Genomic DNA, 16,682 nt, shown 5'->3' with positions numbered 1-16,682 from the left:
AATGGAGAAGCAAGAATATTTGAGAGAATCAATATATTTTACACCTTTACAAACTAGTATTTTTAGGTGTGTAATGATATTATCCTTCAAGATACAACCTATTGTTTGTCAGTTCAAAACCAAAAACAAAAAAACACCTGCTGGACCAGATGCTTCAAAAACTACAGAAAGAGTAGGGTTCACAACTAGCTTTCAGGTGTCTTATCTTGTTTCAAAACCCACAAAGGCAGCATCCCTCCACAATTTCTATAAAACTTCAGCAGAATGGAGCACTGTTGACGATGCCTCGCTACCGAATTGAAGGGGGATGAGTCCAGATCGTCATGTGAATCCTTTCCAGGTCAAGTGGCTGTTGCAGCCCCCGTTCTTTTTCAGCCTGGTGTGTTTGCTAAGTAAAATTAGTAATGGCTTTAAACTACATCTGCCCACTCCCGAAATACCACCTCACCTCCATTCCTGACAAACTCCCTTCCCTGTGAATTCAACAGAGCAAACTGCCTGGGGAGCAGCGTCTCTGCAAAACTTATCTCAAAGAGGCATTCTGCTCTTATTACTAATTTTTTTTTTTTTTTTAGAAAAGTACAAAATAATATATTCTTGAAAGGCACACACACGTGTCTTGATCACAGATCATTATTAACAAGAACTCTGAAAACACAGATTTCGTATTTGCTGGCTTTGTTCTTTAATAGGCCTCTTGTTCCCACGACTACTTTAAAGAAAAATTAAGTTTTCCAAGGAAACATAAGTTGATCTTGTCATCTTTCATGACTAACAATTTGTGAACATGAAACAAAGAGAGACTTTCAATTACTTCAAAAACAAAACTCGTAGCGCAGAAGGTTTCGGAAAAGGAATGGCAATTAACCACCACGTAAGGTGACAAGAATCTTCTAGAAGCCTCATTTTCAACGCACTTTCAGAACAAGCTCAAAGTACAGGAAGTACTGAAAGCCAAAGCACAGCAGCAACAGAAAGGAGCTTTATTTAGTTCGGTGGTACAGCAGACGGGGAGAAGGACTGCACAAAGCCATTCCTACCCTCGGCTACTTTCCTTGCTGCTGCAACACGCAGCGAACCTGCCTCTAGGGACCGGGGCCAAGCTTTGCCAGAGGAGATTTCTCCACTTGGTACCGGCTTTTTCTTTTATCTCCAGTTAGTAAAGCCACCAAGCAGGACACCAGAAGTGGTCTGAGTGGTAACAGAGCCAGGCTGCACGCCGTGCCCCCCCATCCCTGAGCAAACAGGATTCACGCGGCACCGCCGCCACCTCACCAACTGGGCACGCTTCGTGCACTACAAATGCCTCTTTGATCATGTTCATCTCTGTCAGGTTTTCTCAAAATGGTCTGAGAGACAAAAGGGAGCAGCATGCTGAAGCACAGCTAAACGTGGTATTACTCTGCGTATGCTTATTAGAATCATAGAATAATTTAGGTTGGAAGGGACCCTCTGGAGGTTTCTATTCCCACATTTCAAATATGCTCTTGTATGAAGATAGAGGCAGACTTTTCTTATTTCCTTTTAAGATTACACATTTTTGTGCCTTTTTTAAAAAAATACGTACGTGTATACATTTTAAACACCAATATTAAATATAACACCTTCCTGTAATTCATGTAATAAAAGTGAGTTTATGCTCTAGTATTTACTAACAGATCTCCAGAAAAAAGAAAGAGTTCTCTCGCATTCTAAGACCTTAATATAGGTTTTGAAATCAGGACTGGAATCTGAAAAGAAAAATAAGGGAGACGGACTTGAAAACTTTACTGAAACTATATGAAAAAGGGCACCTAAACTGTTTAGATTTTAAAAAATAAAATAAAATCTGACCCTCCTATAATAAACCTACTGAACTGGGTAAGAAATTTTAAAATCAAGGATTCCTAATGAGATAAGCTATGAAGACCTGAAAATACAGACCTTGCCATACACAATGATTATGAGATCAATTAAAACAAATTAGCTCACCCGTAAACAGTATTTCAATGCTTTTTACAAAGGACAAAGCCATCTGAAATACCCAGCACAGACATATTTCTTTTGGCAGAAAATCCTTCTCCTGAACAACCAGCAATATGAGTCTAACAAGATCCATGAATCAAGGTAATTTCGTCTTCCCCACTTCTCTTCGGCGTACCCAGTAGTCATATTGAGAAAGTTATTCAACACCAAGCTTACCGTTGGTAACTACTGCACACAAGGTTCCATTTTGTTTTAATAACAGAAAACAAAACAAAACATATGCTCCCGTTCTTGACTCTTACCTATTGCTTGGAAGGGAATCCGAGACCGCCGAACTGCTATTATTAGCAGACCCTGCTCGCGTATTTACCTGCAGGCAGGGAAAGAATCTTTATCAGTCGTTTGTGTTCAGAGGACACTATTCTAATTAACCTGTAATTTGCCATGAATTTCTCATTTTGCTATGAAGGTTAATTAGCTTGTTGCTAGGCATGCCGATGGTTGAGGTCTTGCCTGTATGTAGGTTAGCAGGCTATATAATTCATGGGCTACAATACAATATCCTTACATATTAAACGCTTAGTTAAATAATACAGATAAAGAAAGAGATGGTCTTCCTACCATTTATTCTCAATTTAAAAACCAAGCAATCATTTAATATATTAGCAGTGTTCTGCATTTCAGAATGGGTATGATTAGAGAAGCAGCAAATATACCTGAATGAAGCAAACAACCTAAAAGAACGTCACTGCAGTGGGTTCAAAAATTACTGAACACAAGTGAACGTGGTATTTGTTTTTTAAACTTTAACATTCAGTTTATCAACTAATGTCTGTTCAAAATTTAAGAACCTGATTAACAGTGGTTAAAAAAAAAAAACACAGCACAATTCCATTTTTATTAAAATTGTATATATAGATATTGCTGCCAACACCCAGCAGATGAATCTTTCTCCCACCCTCACAAAAAAAAATTCTGCTTGTCAGAGCTCAAGAAAGTGCAGTTTTATTTGACATTTCAATAAGTGGAACACAGCATTACAAATCCATCTAACTTTACTGAAACAATTATTGAAATTCGTACCTTCAGGCCATGTATGTTCCGTTTCCCAGGAGGCTTGCAGGCTGAAACAGTAATTGACTAAATTGTAGAACACATCAGGGCCATTTACAAATTTGCTCAAAATGAATCTTTTAAAAAGAAATGAGGGTGACACCAAAATTAGCAGAGAGAAATGATTGAAAAGTGCCTCACAAGACCCAGAGTGGGAATTATGAACCAGGATTTTTAACTTGCAGGAGTGAGCATTTATAAATGCTAAGAGCTTTCTGACACCATGTAATATAAATTCTAATTTCTGCTTAAAACACATGAAAATTGAAAGAACTGTTGGCTTAAATTATCAGATTCTTTTTGTAATTCAAATTAAAATCAATATCTTATGTCACTGTATTTTTACACGCTGTATTTTTTCTGTCATTTAACAGAAATATTTGCAAGATGTATTTTAAAAGAATCAAGCTGCCACAAGTCATAAATTAGTCATGTTGTCAAACACAGACAGCTTGGTTTAAACGTGGAAAAAACATGTCAGGGGCAACAGCAGTGAGTCTCAAGAAACCAAATACTGGATGAAAGCAATATGAAACGCCACATTTTGGCCACAGATGCATAAATGTGACATCTTACTGAGATGTCTGGGTTTACAGAGGGACATGCTGCTCGAGGAGGAAGTATTTTCTTAAAGTCTCTGGGACTATATATTGCCTTGTTTTTCCTTTTGGTGGATGTGCTTTTGTCAAATGTTAAAGCCACAAAGGCTTCTAGCTACATGTTACAGACAGTTCCCATTTTAAAACTACAGTGCCCTACAAATTGTATGTTAAAGGGCCTGTCACTTTTGATTGATTGTCTGAGGAGGGATGAATTTGATTTTTCTCTTTCTCTGATGCACAAGCATTTCACTTCAATTTTTGACAGCAGGAAACAGAACTATTTATTAGTCAGAAGGACACAGATGATAGTTATTAAACACATCAGTTAGGGCCAAGCCAGGCCACGTGCCTTTAAATGACATTAGAAATTACCATGTGCATCTTAAAGAAGAAAAATATTATGATACCATGGGCAGAGGAAAAAAAAAAAAAGACAAACCACCAACCAGAAAACAATACACTATTCTAAAATACACATAGGCATACTATTTTTTTCTAAGTGACATATCATGTGTAGTATTATATAGTGTGTATATATACACAGTACTCCATGTGTGTTCGTGTACATTCATACACGTTTCAGTATAAAAAAGAACTCTGGCTCTTACTGTTTTGATAGCAACAAGCTTTTTCTTTTTCTTTTCTTTTTTTTTTTTAAAGACTAAATAACAATTTTCCCCCTTCAAAGAGCTTAAAAATAGTATATGGGTGCAGCACAGCCAAGATAACACGGAATGGCACATGGGCATTTACTGCCAGCAGGCAGTGTGGGACACATGAGTTTTTGGAAACTGACTGGAGGCTCCCTCAGAAGTCAGAGGCAGACAGAGAGAGAAAAAGGACCCAAAGGCAGAGCAGGCTGGAAAAACAAAAACAAAAACAAAAAAACAACTCTTAAAGACAACAGCCTTAAAATACGGGCAAAAAAGCTGCATGTTACTGATGAGGCTTCAAACTGCAGTATATGGAGAGGCACAGCCAAACAGGCATGAAAGAAAAGCGGCTGTGCTAACAAAATTTGGGGTGTTCATTATTGAGGCAGGACTAGAACTTCAAATGCCAGAAGACGGATTTGAAAAGAAAAAAAGATGCAGGGAAGCACGTTTTGTTCAATTTGCAGAAAAGCAGCAGCAGAACTTATATCCAGAGGTAGCCTGGATATGAGGGGAGTGCAGGGCAGCTTTAAAGCTTTAACCTAGAAAAAGGAAGATGAGGTGTTTTAGGAAGGTGATTTGGAAAGGTGAAACAGCAACTCACAGAAGCAAGCAGCAAGCTACCTGTGAGGAGAGGTGCATAGATGAGCCAGTGGTGAATAAGCTGGGAGAGTAAGTGGGAATCATATCCTCATCTGCATGGAGATGAATTCTGAATCTATACAAAAATAATTATCTTTGGATGTAAAACAAATAGAAAAGGAACCAGCAGCAGGAACAGGAGTCCACTTGCTTGGTTCTCCAGGAATGAGCCAGTTACCCCCAAGGGAGAATCCAAAAGAAGGTTAAACCTGATTTGTAACCTCAGAGCATCTCCTGGCACAACCTGCTAGAACTACCTGCTGAAGGGGAGACACCCAACTGCTCTGCATTCCCACGAAGGGTTCCCCACCTACTTGGGTCTACGCAAACGCCTAGCATTTTATTTCTTGCAAGTGGTGGTGTTTTTAGACACCGTGTTGGTCAGTAATAAATAAAACATCCATCTACAGAAAGAGATGGGTTCAGGAGGAAGGCTGAGACCCTTGAACCTCAGCCTGATGAGGGGCAGCAGGACAGAAGGTAGCCTCCCTCTTACACTTTTATCCCTTGCACTTTTTAGCCCTTGCACTTTTATCCCCAAACCTCCTCCAACTGCTCTGTCCTGCAGCTCTCAGAGCCAGGTGCCCACCTCCATCAGACCCTAGAGCCTAAAAACCTGAACCTAGAAACCTTTGTGCTCCCCTTGCAGGAGCCTCTTTTCCACAGGAGCCTGCTGAAGGGCCAGGAAACTCAGCCTCCTTTGGAGACCTTATTAGCATGTGTTTGAGAAGCCTGTTGGTTAATTGCCCAATTCAAACTTCAGAGAGTTGTAAGTAATGGAAGCCTAGAATGTTTAATTGGGAAACTCAAAGTATGATTATTTGTATAATATCAGTTAAGTGAGAGGAGTTTAAATTTTAATTATTTCAATTAATTTATTGCTGGGAGATTTACTTGGAGAATTTAAACCTTATCTGTTTCATCAATTAAGAATCAGATTCAAAGACTGGTTACTGAGAGCGTCTGAATGAATCAGTGGAATTATGTAATGTATTAGCCTTTTTTTTTTTTTTTTTTTATAAAACCATTATTTGATTTGAGAGAGAGCGGCGCATACCCAGAAACCTAACTAGCTGCCTACAGATTTTTGCTCAGGATGTAGATGACCTATTTTTCAATCGCCTCAGCCCACATAATTGATTGCATCTTCCCTGGTCAGCAGAACTATTAAAGTCCTTGTGATCATTTTGATACCACCGCTAAATACCCAAATCTCAAATAAAATACACCACACACAGAGCTTCTGCGATGGACGCTCCCATTTGCAAAACGAACAGTGACAGTCACATTTCCCAAGTCTGTCTGGACGATTAAATATATGAACATATCAAAATATATATTTTAAAAACTCAGTCTAAGTATCCAAAATTTAAGTTATTCATCTGCTTTGGTTTGAATACATGCAGAACCATCACCAATGAGTTTCTTAAATGTACGTAAATATGTACTATGCAAACTGAATCTTGTTAGTCTAATTTACTCCAGTAAATTAGCTATTTTATATGCAATAAATGTAGTTTTCGCTACACTCCCCACAACAATGAATTCTTCTATCCAAATTAAGAGGTAAACATCATGTTATGTGCATTTAAACCTCCCAAAAACATAACTGTTGATGAAACAGTTTACTGATATAATCATTGTTGATTAGAATTTGTTAAGCATTACCTCTTGGATATATCTGCAGAGGCTCTATTAACTGTCCATTTACTTGCTGTTCCATTACAGTGGAGTAATACTGCAAAGAGATTAAAGAAAGAGATTACTCAGTAACATATGAATAGTAGTAAGTGCACTTATGGATTGTTTAATTCACTGTACTTCTTCTCCACCACCCTTTTCTTTTTTTTTTTTTTTAATGCCATCACACGTATCAGCCTTTACAACACTTTCTTACCACTTGCAACGCTCACACAATCAAGTGGCACGGGAGGGACATAACCAAGGGCAGCGATAACCTGCATGGTACTGATGCAAGCACAGGGATCTGTTCCTGGCCCAACTGTGCAAGTTTCAGGCTCACCTGAAACCTGGGAGTGATTCGGAAGACTGAGCAAATGTAACATTTACAGCAAACGCAGCAGTTGTCACACCTGGAGAAGCTGGGAAAACTAGGCAAATGCAGGAACAAAGAAACACTGTAAATATAGTCCAAAAAAAAAAAAAAGCGCAATTAAGAAAACTCCAAGGGAGAAAGGAACCTGGATGCTATCCAAGAATTTGCAATGCTGACGCATAACCAGGGTGGCTGGGGCCACATAAGCAGAGAAGTCGTGCATTCCCTTACTGTACACATTTAATGCATGGTAGGGTACAGAGAGCAGTGGTGCTAGAAAGCCAGAGCAGACACTGGTAGATGCAGGACTACAGCACTTGGGCTCTACAGGGACTGCGAGGAGCAATCTGCAGGGAAAGTGCTTTGATAAAGAAAGGCTAAGAATGGTCAAAACGTGATACCAAAGCATCTGAGAACATCAAGGCTCAGGAAGGCAGAAAAAAATCTAACGTGGCATGAGGACGAACACTGGCATTTAGTGACGAGATAAACATTTGGATTAAATAAGAAGGAATCCTTATGAGCCTTTAGTATCAAGCCTCCTCCTTGAGGAGCAGCGAGCGCTCACCAGAGAGGACTTTTAACAGAACCACCAGAACAGTGCCAGGGCAGGAGATGGACCCTGCTATGAGTTTACTGTCTATAACCCACACATCTCTCACCATGATGTGTTAAGTGTTGAAAACACATCACAAAGCACATTTCTTCTGCAATCACCAAGCATCTTTGAAGCAAACACGCTGGCTGTGGGCCAGATCTTCATGGCATAAATCAGTGTAGCTCCACTGACTTTCATGCTAATTCTCACCAGCTGAGTGTGGTCTAAGACTTCAGAATGTCCCTGTTACCAGCCTTCTTGTGATACTGTTACTCAAATTGGCAAGACTGGATGTCAACAGAAAAAAAATTGTAAGTCTCTACGGAATCGAGCACATGTATTTCATTCACACCAACCATTTCCCATAACACAAGCTTTTTTTTTTTTTTTTTTTTTTAATATATTTACACAACTTAAAAAATACAAAGTGTATTACCTGCTTAATGTTACAAAATGTCCTTCATCCTTTTATAATGGGATTAAACATGTGAACTATGGTAAGTAGATTTTACATGGGCACCAAAGTCAGTTTCTGTGCAGAACCTCATTTACAATTCCCATTACAATGCAAAGACCCTAACCTGTTACAACAGACCACTGGCTTGGCACAAATACATTTTTCAGTATTTGTTTTTTTTGCTTGTTTTATTCACGTCAAGTGATAGGAAGAAATTTCCTTTTGTAAAATAAGAATTTTGAAGAAAATTGCTGAGGGCATAAGGATCGGTCTAGCTCCACCTCCCGTGTGTACATTTAGTGCAATGCCTGCTGCTAAAAGCACTTCCCTTATAAAAATCTCACCACAAGATTTTTGAGGGAGATATCTTGTTCATATTAGTGCGTACACAAACAAATCCACATCTTAAATAACCCCCTGACACGTGCTCTCAATATGTTCATAAAGAGCAAAGATATTAAGTAAAAAAGCCCACTGTTTTGAAGCGATTGAGTGGCTTTTTAGGAGTCAGGACTGCCCCACAGCCTTATTTTGTATTGGGGGGTGTCACAAATAACAAGCCAACCCCTTCTCCACACCCCCACACATCCTCACAAAGATGCGTCACCAGCACCTCGCAGTTACGGAGCTGTGAAAGGATCTCCTGCTCCACTGGGGACAAAACTGCTGAAGAAAAAAAACAAACAAAAAAAACCCAAACTTTTCTTTGCTGCCACTTTACTACTGGCATTCTATGACCTCAAGACATATACATACAGTATAAACAAATATTACATACTTTCCAGAAAAATAAACTAAAATAGACATACACAAGGCTATGTTTCTTACCAAAAAAAAAAAAAAAAAAAAAAGGAGAGAAAAAAGTGTGGCCTTCTCCATTACTCAAACAATGATGACAAGTAAATGAAATATCAATCATGTAAGCTGTCAACCTTTTGGGACAGCAATAACTGTTAACAAGTAGTCTGGAAAAATTGTCTGAAAATGACTTGTCCTCCACATATGAGCATTTGAGGTTTCCATGGAAAATTAAGATGCCAGTGGCTATTTGGAACATTGTTCAGGTATTCTTTTTAATGGAAAATTTGCCAGTTATTGATCCAGAGCATGTACCCCTTGCTTTCAGAAAGCTGCAAGCAACTTTCCAATCAGTGGCTGTCAAAAAAATTACTGCCTTTTTATACTGATCCAAGTCAACAGCTAAAGTGCAACTCCACTGCTGCTCAATGCCCGTCTGTAATTAACTGCACTGCACAACAGAAAAATAACTTTATTTACCATTCCAAAACATTTGCATAGGCATAATACAAGGTATTTACTCTGAAGTAATTCCAGAACTGCCTGAATTGCTCTTAATGTCAGCTTCTGAAACCAAAGAAGCCAAAGACAAAAGGTTGTGCACGGTTCAGAACAGCTTTGCCACTTATAGCGTCATGCCTGTGTGGAACAGATCTGTGATCCCAAAGAATTATTTTGTCATTCTTAACCTGAATGAAAATCCTTGATTTTCATTGTGGGGAATACTAGCAGGACTAGATGCAGACTGCTCCATGCCAAGATTCCCAGGAACATTTCAGCAGTTGCTCAGTTCCCCAGACACTCGTCGCAGGCCCACAGCACATTATCACCTCAAGAGGTGGGCTCCAGCACCTCAAGCCCACAACATTTACAGCCTTAAAGACTACAAATGGTGAGTAAGGACTGCAAGTGTCTCACCTGTGAGACACTACAAATGCCTCGCTGCAGAACGAGCAGGTTCAGAAGCACCTGGGCAGCTGAGGTGTTTGGTGCTGAGCCACCTGGCTATGTCCTCCCAGCTTAAAACACCTTCCTGAGCATGTTGTATTCCTTGTCTAGGAGCCTCAGATTTGTTTTTCCATAAACATATCCCAAAGTGACTGCTATACAAAGCCAGAAGGTTGAGCCATCTACATGGCAGTGAAGTAACCAACTAGTTTTAAACTGACGGGAAAATTTTCAGAGAAGAAAAGCTGCTGAAGTGGAAAGAAGTCATTTACAGACATCCCATAATTTTTAAGGGAAAGCAGAGAGTTGAGCAATCATAACTCTAATGTACTGAAACTTTAACAGTAAGCTTGGAAGCATAGCAAAAAGATGGCCTTACAGAGGCATGATTAATCGTAAGATGGTGCCAGGAAAATTCAAGTTTTCCAGTTTAACAGCAGAAGTGACAGACACTTCATATGGAACGGTGATAAATACAAAGAATTCCAGTGGGGAAGCATCACTGGTGATCTAGTTGTAAGAGACCAACAATAAAAAAAAAAAAAGCAAGCACAAAATCCCCTTGGCTGGAGCGAGGCTTTTCTTCCTGCCTTTCACATGGCTGTCTTAGCACTCCTTAATATCCAACCTGTAACACAATGGTCTCACCTCCTCTGGAAATAAAATCACACAGGAGAGAGGCTTCTTCAACAACTCCCCTAAGAATACGTGTGCTCTCTGCAGACACAAAAGGATGAGAATCTCACTATGGAAGCATCCCTGCTCTACAGCAGAGGACTGGTGAGGAGAACTAACCCGAACCAAGTCATTACGTCCCACCAAAAGCACCTGTGGATGGTACCAAACAGGGCTTAGTTCTGCTACGTTCAAAGTTAAGGCAATTAACATGATCAGAAGTGCCCTTTGTAAGGAACTTGCACTCCATTTGACTTAGAAAATATCCATTTGTTATCTTCTTGATGCCCATTTCATTTGAAAGAGGAAGTTAGGTGATTTTTTCACCTACATCTGCAACATGAAATATACACTTAAGCTATACGCAGATTATTTTGTTTCAGTAAAGAACTGCATACTTCATTTCCGTAGACTGCTTTTGTATTTATAGGTATCTGTAGACAGAGATTTTTCATAGATAAATGTGTATTAAGACACAGACAGATACACGCATATCTCATACTAAAAAACAGAAAGTACATCTTTAAATCCTCTATGAATATTGAGCCTGCAGCTACAATGAAACTCTTCTGTTAGGAGGGGTGAAACAGTCTCCAGATGAAAGTAGATTTTGAAAAATTTTTAGAGCCCAGGGGTTCATTTTTAATGAGCCGTTACTTTAAGTACTGCATAAAAAATACAAGAAATTGATAGTCCATTTAGCCTGCACTATACCTAATGCAAAAGTCATTAAGATGCATTATTCTTAATGTTTATGATATGATCAGTAAGTGTACGAGTCTTTTTTTAAAAAGTCAAGCATGACCATATATCTGGTGTGATACAGTTTTTAAACACCTACACTTAATACAGGAACATTACACTGAGCGCTGCAGCTTACATTAATACTTTGACACAGGCAAAAATACATGAACAGAAAGCAATAAAGATGGAAAACACCAGCAAGTTACACTATACCTACATAGGATAGCATGGCTTTCATTTCTTCGTCGCTTCTGACAGTAATCCGATCACCATCCTCATCTTCATCTAACAAAGAAATGGATTACATGAACATCGTGAACATGAACAATACAATAAGGGTATTTACAATCTGAATACATACGTTTTTTTAACCTGGACATTTACAAATAAATAATACGAATGTACACAGGTAGCCAGGTACTCTGAAATAATAATAATGTATAATGACTCCAAGTATTAATTAACAAAGACAACAATTACACCTGAAAAGGAGGCATGAGTGAAGTGCTCAGAACGTTGCACAAGGAAAGGTGCTGAGGCAGAGACAGGACCAGAGCACAGAGCAAGGTTCAGAAAGGCTCCAGCAAAGCATTCAGAGTTATTAATACCAACATCTAGAGGAGGAATAGACTTCACAAAGACATACAGCAGGATTCAGCAGGTGCAGATGTACCGGGGGCTGAATCCCCCCACCAGCACCAGCTGGTGCAACCCTGCACTCCAGAGATCCTGCGCCCAGGTGGGAGCAGAGTCTGGCCCCATCCTCTTCTCCCCCAGTCCTCAAAAAAAGGCTGATACATGCTCGCCATTCAGAGAGCTATATGAGTTATCAGACTGACCACATGCACCCCTCCCCTCCAACTCCACCACAAAATGGTAATTTTGGTAATTATAGGACCCATAAGGACCCATAGCTAAATATCTTCCTCGGATACTTGTGAGAATCATCCTGCCTGAGCCAACATGTGCATGAAGAAACCAAGGAGCAGCATCCACACCAGATTTCAAACACATGTGAAGTACCAAAAGGTGAGTGAACTCATTCATACGGCTTCAGAACTGGAGCAGATTTGCTCCTGACCACCTCAGGATGTGAGCAGGGGCTGGTGAAGTCTCTCTGCCCTCGTCCTTGCAGGCAGGCTCCGATGCACGTGCTCTTTGCATCCCCAGCCCTCGTGCGGTACATCAGGACCCAAAAAGTGCCAGCACTCCCCTGGATGCAAACTGACTCTTGCCCAAGGATCTGGGAGCAGATCTAAATCAACTACCTGAGACGAGGAGTTTGGTCATTATGGCTCTGAAATCCCAGCAGATAATTCTGGGGGTATAAGAAGAGCAATGCAGAAGAGAAGAAACATCAAGAGATGAATACAAGGGGGAAAAAAGGAACAAAAAATCCCCTTAGAACTGCACTCAAAAATGTTCCCAAAGGGAGCTGTGGATCACTGGAAGCGCGAAGGCTGGAAGAGGAACCAGCCAGCACGGCCACGTCCTACCACAGCCTTACCTCCTGGAAGTTTAACTGATCAATTGCCAGATTGCTGAAACCACTTGCTGGGGTTACCAGCCCGCAGCAAGTCATGAATGAGGAAAAGATCAAGAAGAGTTAGCGAGTTGAAAACGAGTGCTTCTTCGCCTGGAAATGTTTCCAGCAGAAAGGAGGAGTTGCAGAGCTGCTCTCTGGCGAAAACCCAAGTCACAGCCGCGCTGTGGTAGCACAACAAGGTGGAAGGAGCTGCCCTAGGAGGAGTGCACACAACGAAAGCCATGCACCAGTGCGAAGGGATCATAGTGAAAAGCAGAAGAGGAAAAACAGATGACAGAGAGAGACAAATAGGCAGAGATAAAAGCCATTAGACAGGCTCAATTTGAGGGAACAGACTGAGCTGGGACCATCAAAAAATATAAAATAAAAGAGAAAAAAGAACTGGAAAACTTCTAGGGCCAAAACTTGCAAAACATTTCTAAATCACACACTCATTTCAAATGATAAGAAATTAACTGCAGGGTTCTCAGAAGTCTAAAATTCCTGACAGTGGTGCAAAGAGAATAAGTTAAATTTAAAAATGCGTTGATGAAAAGAAACTATAACCTGGCCTTAAAAAAGCCAAATCTAAAATAGCCAGGCAATGATTATAAAGAGAGAAAAAAAGAAAAAAATATATTTCTTTTCTGTGCAGAGATGCTTTGCCATCCTACCATGACATTTAAGCGGGCACAGCCCCAAAACTAGCCAGATATAATGCATGGGTTCAGAAAGATTTCCAGGCTTCTCTACTTGCCTAGAGCATAGCAATACGATTTTCCAGCACATTAGGGAAGCAAAAGTAGAACCAAAAAATCCTACGTACTGGCTGGATTTTGCTAATGTCACTTAAAATGGAGGAAGAAATCCTAGCAAGATACCAAATAGAGTGCAGCAGATGGTAAACAAATATTATGAAGCAATCTTCGCAAAATCTGCAGTGTGTCACAAATATACAAAATGGCAGAGTTTGGATAAAAGGATCATAACAGGCCATATGTTGTTAGAGATTTTATTTGTAGCAATGTGCGATACGATGGTGAAATCCACATAAAGGTCCAATAGCAGGGGAAGTGCAGCCCCAGGTAGAAGCCGCAATGGATGATGCACTGTAGATAACAATAACTGAGCAAACAGCAGAGGAGACTACACTGGATGGCAATTATCCACATCCGAAGAAGCAATGAAGCAGGTGAGGAGGAAGCTTCAGCTGGAAAAATCCAGGCGTTTGATATGGATAAAGGAACCAGAAAAATCAGGCATCAATATACATAACATATTTTAGATGCCAGTTAAATGGCAGGGGAAATGGTTTTGTGCAGATGTAAATGACAGACTAGAGACATGAACTGAAAGCACAGAAGCAGATGTTAGAAGACACAATGAAATAAGTATTTCCAGGAAAGTTCTACACATGGTACCATTAATATGGGCTACTGCCCTGATTGCAGGGACCGCTACTGGTGCGTGAAGTTCAAACAAAGCTAATGGGTGACGTGGGAGGTATGTTTAACAACAGCATCAACAAAAAATTAACAAATCATAAAAAAAAAAAAGCAAGGTCTGGAGCTTGGTTTCGTCCAGGTCTCTGTAGAAAGTCTTGTTTTCAAAAGCAGGGCAGGAGAAACGTCCAGGCTAGAGAGAAATAACATTTACAGTGCCCGTTCTTAGGGTTCTGGCATTTTAGGAGAGCAAAACACAAGTGTGAAAAGAAAAATGGAAAGCGCTAGGTAGTACTTGAAGGCTCACAAACCAATATTTCTTTTGATTATTTGCACTCAGAATTGTCTGTACAGCTCTAAAGAAGGGAAATGCTAATAAGAGTGCAAGGCCCTTTGCTGTCCTGTCTGCTCTCTCACCTTCAGCATCGCTACCTGGCTCGTGCAGCACTCCTAATCCCCTCCAGCTCCTCGTTATTTCATCTCCATCAAAGGAAAACATGGAGATACACAGAAAAAAAATATTGAAGGGGAACAGCAGGAGTCCTCTCCACTTGGAAGAAACCTCTTAGCACAGGATCTTATCCCCTAATACGCGGTTTGACTCCCCTTTGCACCTTACTGCTCTTTACATAGGACAATCCCCCAGGGAATCCCTTCAAAGATAAAAACAAATGGGATTTAGAGAACAGAGCTGAAATAGTCAGCGGGTACGTCAGCAGAGGTCTAAATCCACACCAACACAGCCACTGAGAGCTTTCCTAACCTAGCAAAAGCACGATACAACCGCTTTCACATGGTGTAAGGGCCAGCAGGGCCAGCCCCAGCCTACAGCTTGCTCAGATCCCATACACAAGCTGCACTTCCCAGCTTCTCACCCAGACCCAGATGCCCAAGCCTAACCAGGTGGCACTGTCCTGCAGCTCCAGGAGCTGAGGCTGAGCATCTGTCCACACCTCCTCCTGCACAGGAGGAAGGCAACAGGGTGACGGTGCATTTAGCAGCCTTTCTGACAACCACCAGACGACTGTTCTGGCAAAGGGAAGCATTCACTTCTTCTATGGAGTGCTGCAAACCCAGAAGGGTTTGGGACACCTTGGCCACGCTGCCATATTTTGTACAAAATCCCTGTGTTGTGTGCCAGTGTTTTGTAAAAGCCAACACTCTTTTGATTTCTTCCAACAGAGAATTAAAATTTTAAACTCAGACCTACAGGTACTTTATACTCTTCATTTAATTCAAGCAATATAATTGCAGTGAGGAGTAAGAGCACGGTAAGGTCATGCTGGTAATTAAAGCTATATTGTAGAAATATGCTCACTCAAGTTGTGATTAAATAATAAAATATTACTTAGTCGAGTATCATCATTAAACTTGCATTAAGGCATAAATATTTAACCGTAACATAATGAACGTAAACATTATTTATGAAAAAAATGACAACCTTATAACATCACAAAAGAGACGGTTTATACCAGTCGTACTTACACTCGAACGCTGTTGTCGTTGCATCCGGCAAAACTTGACCGATGACGTCCTGAAATGTAAAGAAGAATGAGCTACACCTCAAAGGCAAGATGCCCGAGATGATGTAGAGTAATTCATCTTAATTGTTCCCCGGCTGCAGGCAGAAGACAAAGTCCTGCTCCTCACCACTGCCCCCAAAATCACCAACTTTTTAGCATACAACACAAATCAATACGAATCACCACGCTCTTCTCTTTCCTTTGCACATCACCTCCAGGAATACCTTTTCTCGTTTTTAAACAGCTCAATCATAATCGCAGAGCAGTCAGTGCTGGCTGTTGCTGCGGTGTAAAGGATCGATTTTGTCCGTGGGTTACAGAACAGCATCCAGCTAACTCATGGAGATAAGTCATAAAAGCAGAGGTTTACGAATGGCTTTTTAAGTGAGAAAGCAGATTTTCTGCCTCTGTCTCTCTGCTCCTATTGCCTTGATTCCTGGATTTTGGTCCTCCCCAGCACTGCGAGGCAGCCTCGCTGCACGCCCCCAGCCCGTCCTGCCCACGGCTCGCCAACAGCGGGGTAACAACCACAGCTCTGTGTGGCTTTGGGGCCACCCACATGAACTGAAACAGACTGAAGGGATTTTTGCTGCTTTCACTCCACAACTGTCCAGGAAAGCAGCAGGAACCAGCAGCCACACCGACCCTGCTGCTGCCTCACAGAGCCATGCACCCTGAATCCATACCCACCATGCAGACCACGAGGTCTGCAGGGCCTCTTGCCACTTTTAACCAGAATTTAAACTTTCTCAGTGCTGGATTCGAATAAGTTGGCAGCTCTGGAGGAATTAAGGTTAAAAGACCCAAAGCAGATAATGTGCTAACCCATCAGACAGCCCTCAGCCTCGGTGTTATCCCAGGGAAGATGCAAACTGCACGCTGAACACTACACACAAAAATGCTGCTTTGGGTCAAATGCAAGCCTTTTCCATACAACTAAA

General features: G+C 40.8%; 1 protein-coding gene across 2 annotated transcripts in view; it reads right to left on the bottom strand.

Annotated features, from left to right (window-relative positions):
• Nucleotides 1-16,682, bottom strand: part of MAP2K5 (mitogen-activated protein kinase kinase 5) — a 127,688-nt gene that overhangs the window by 106,240 nt on the left and 4,766 nt on the right. For both annotated transcript variants that reach the window (XM_032194790.1, XM_032194791.1), the window contains exons 2-6: nt 15,704-15,752; nt 11,469-11,536; nt 6,644-6,713; nt 3,049-3,089; nt 2,268-2,335 (exon numbers count right to left, since the gene is read on the bottom strand). In XM_032194790.1, coding sequence (XP_032050681.1) covers nt 2,268-2,335; nt 3,049-3,089; nt 6,644-6,713; nt 11,469-11,536; nt 15,704-15,752 — 296 coding nt within the window. The remainder of the gene's footprint in view (nt 1-2,267; nt 2,336-3,048; nt 3,090-6,643; nt 6,714-11,468; nt 11,537-15,703; nt 15,753-16,682) is intronic.

Source organism: Aythya fuligula, chromosome 11 (genome assembly GCF_009819795.1).
Source record: "Aythya fuligula isolate bAytFul2 chromosome 11, bAytFul2.pri, whole genome shotgun sequence".
NCBI lineage: Eukaryota > Metazoa > Chordata > Aves > Anseriformes > Anatidae > Aythya > Aythya fuligula.
This window is presented reverse-complemented; position numbering and strand designations above follow the sequence as displayed.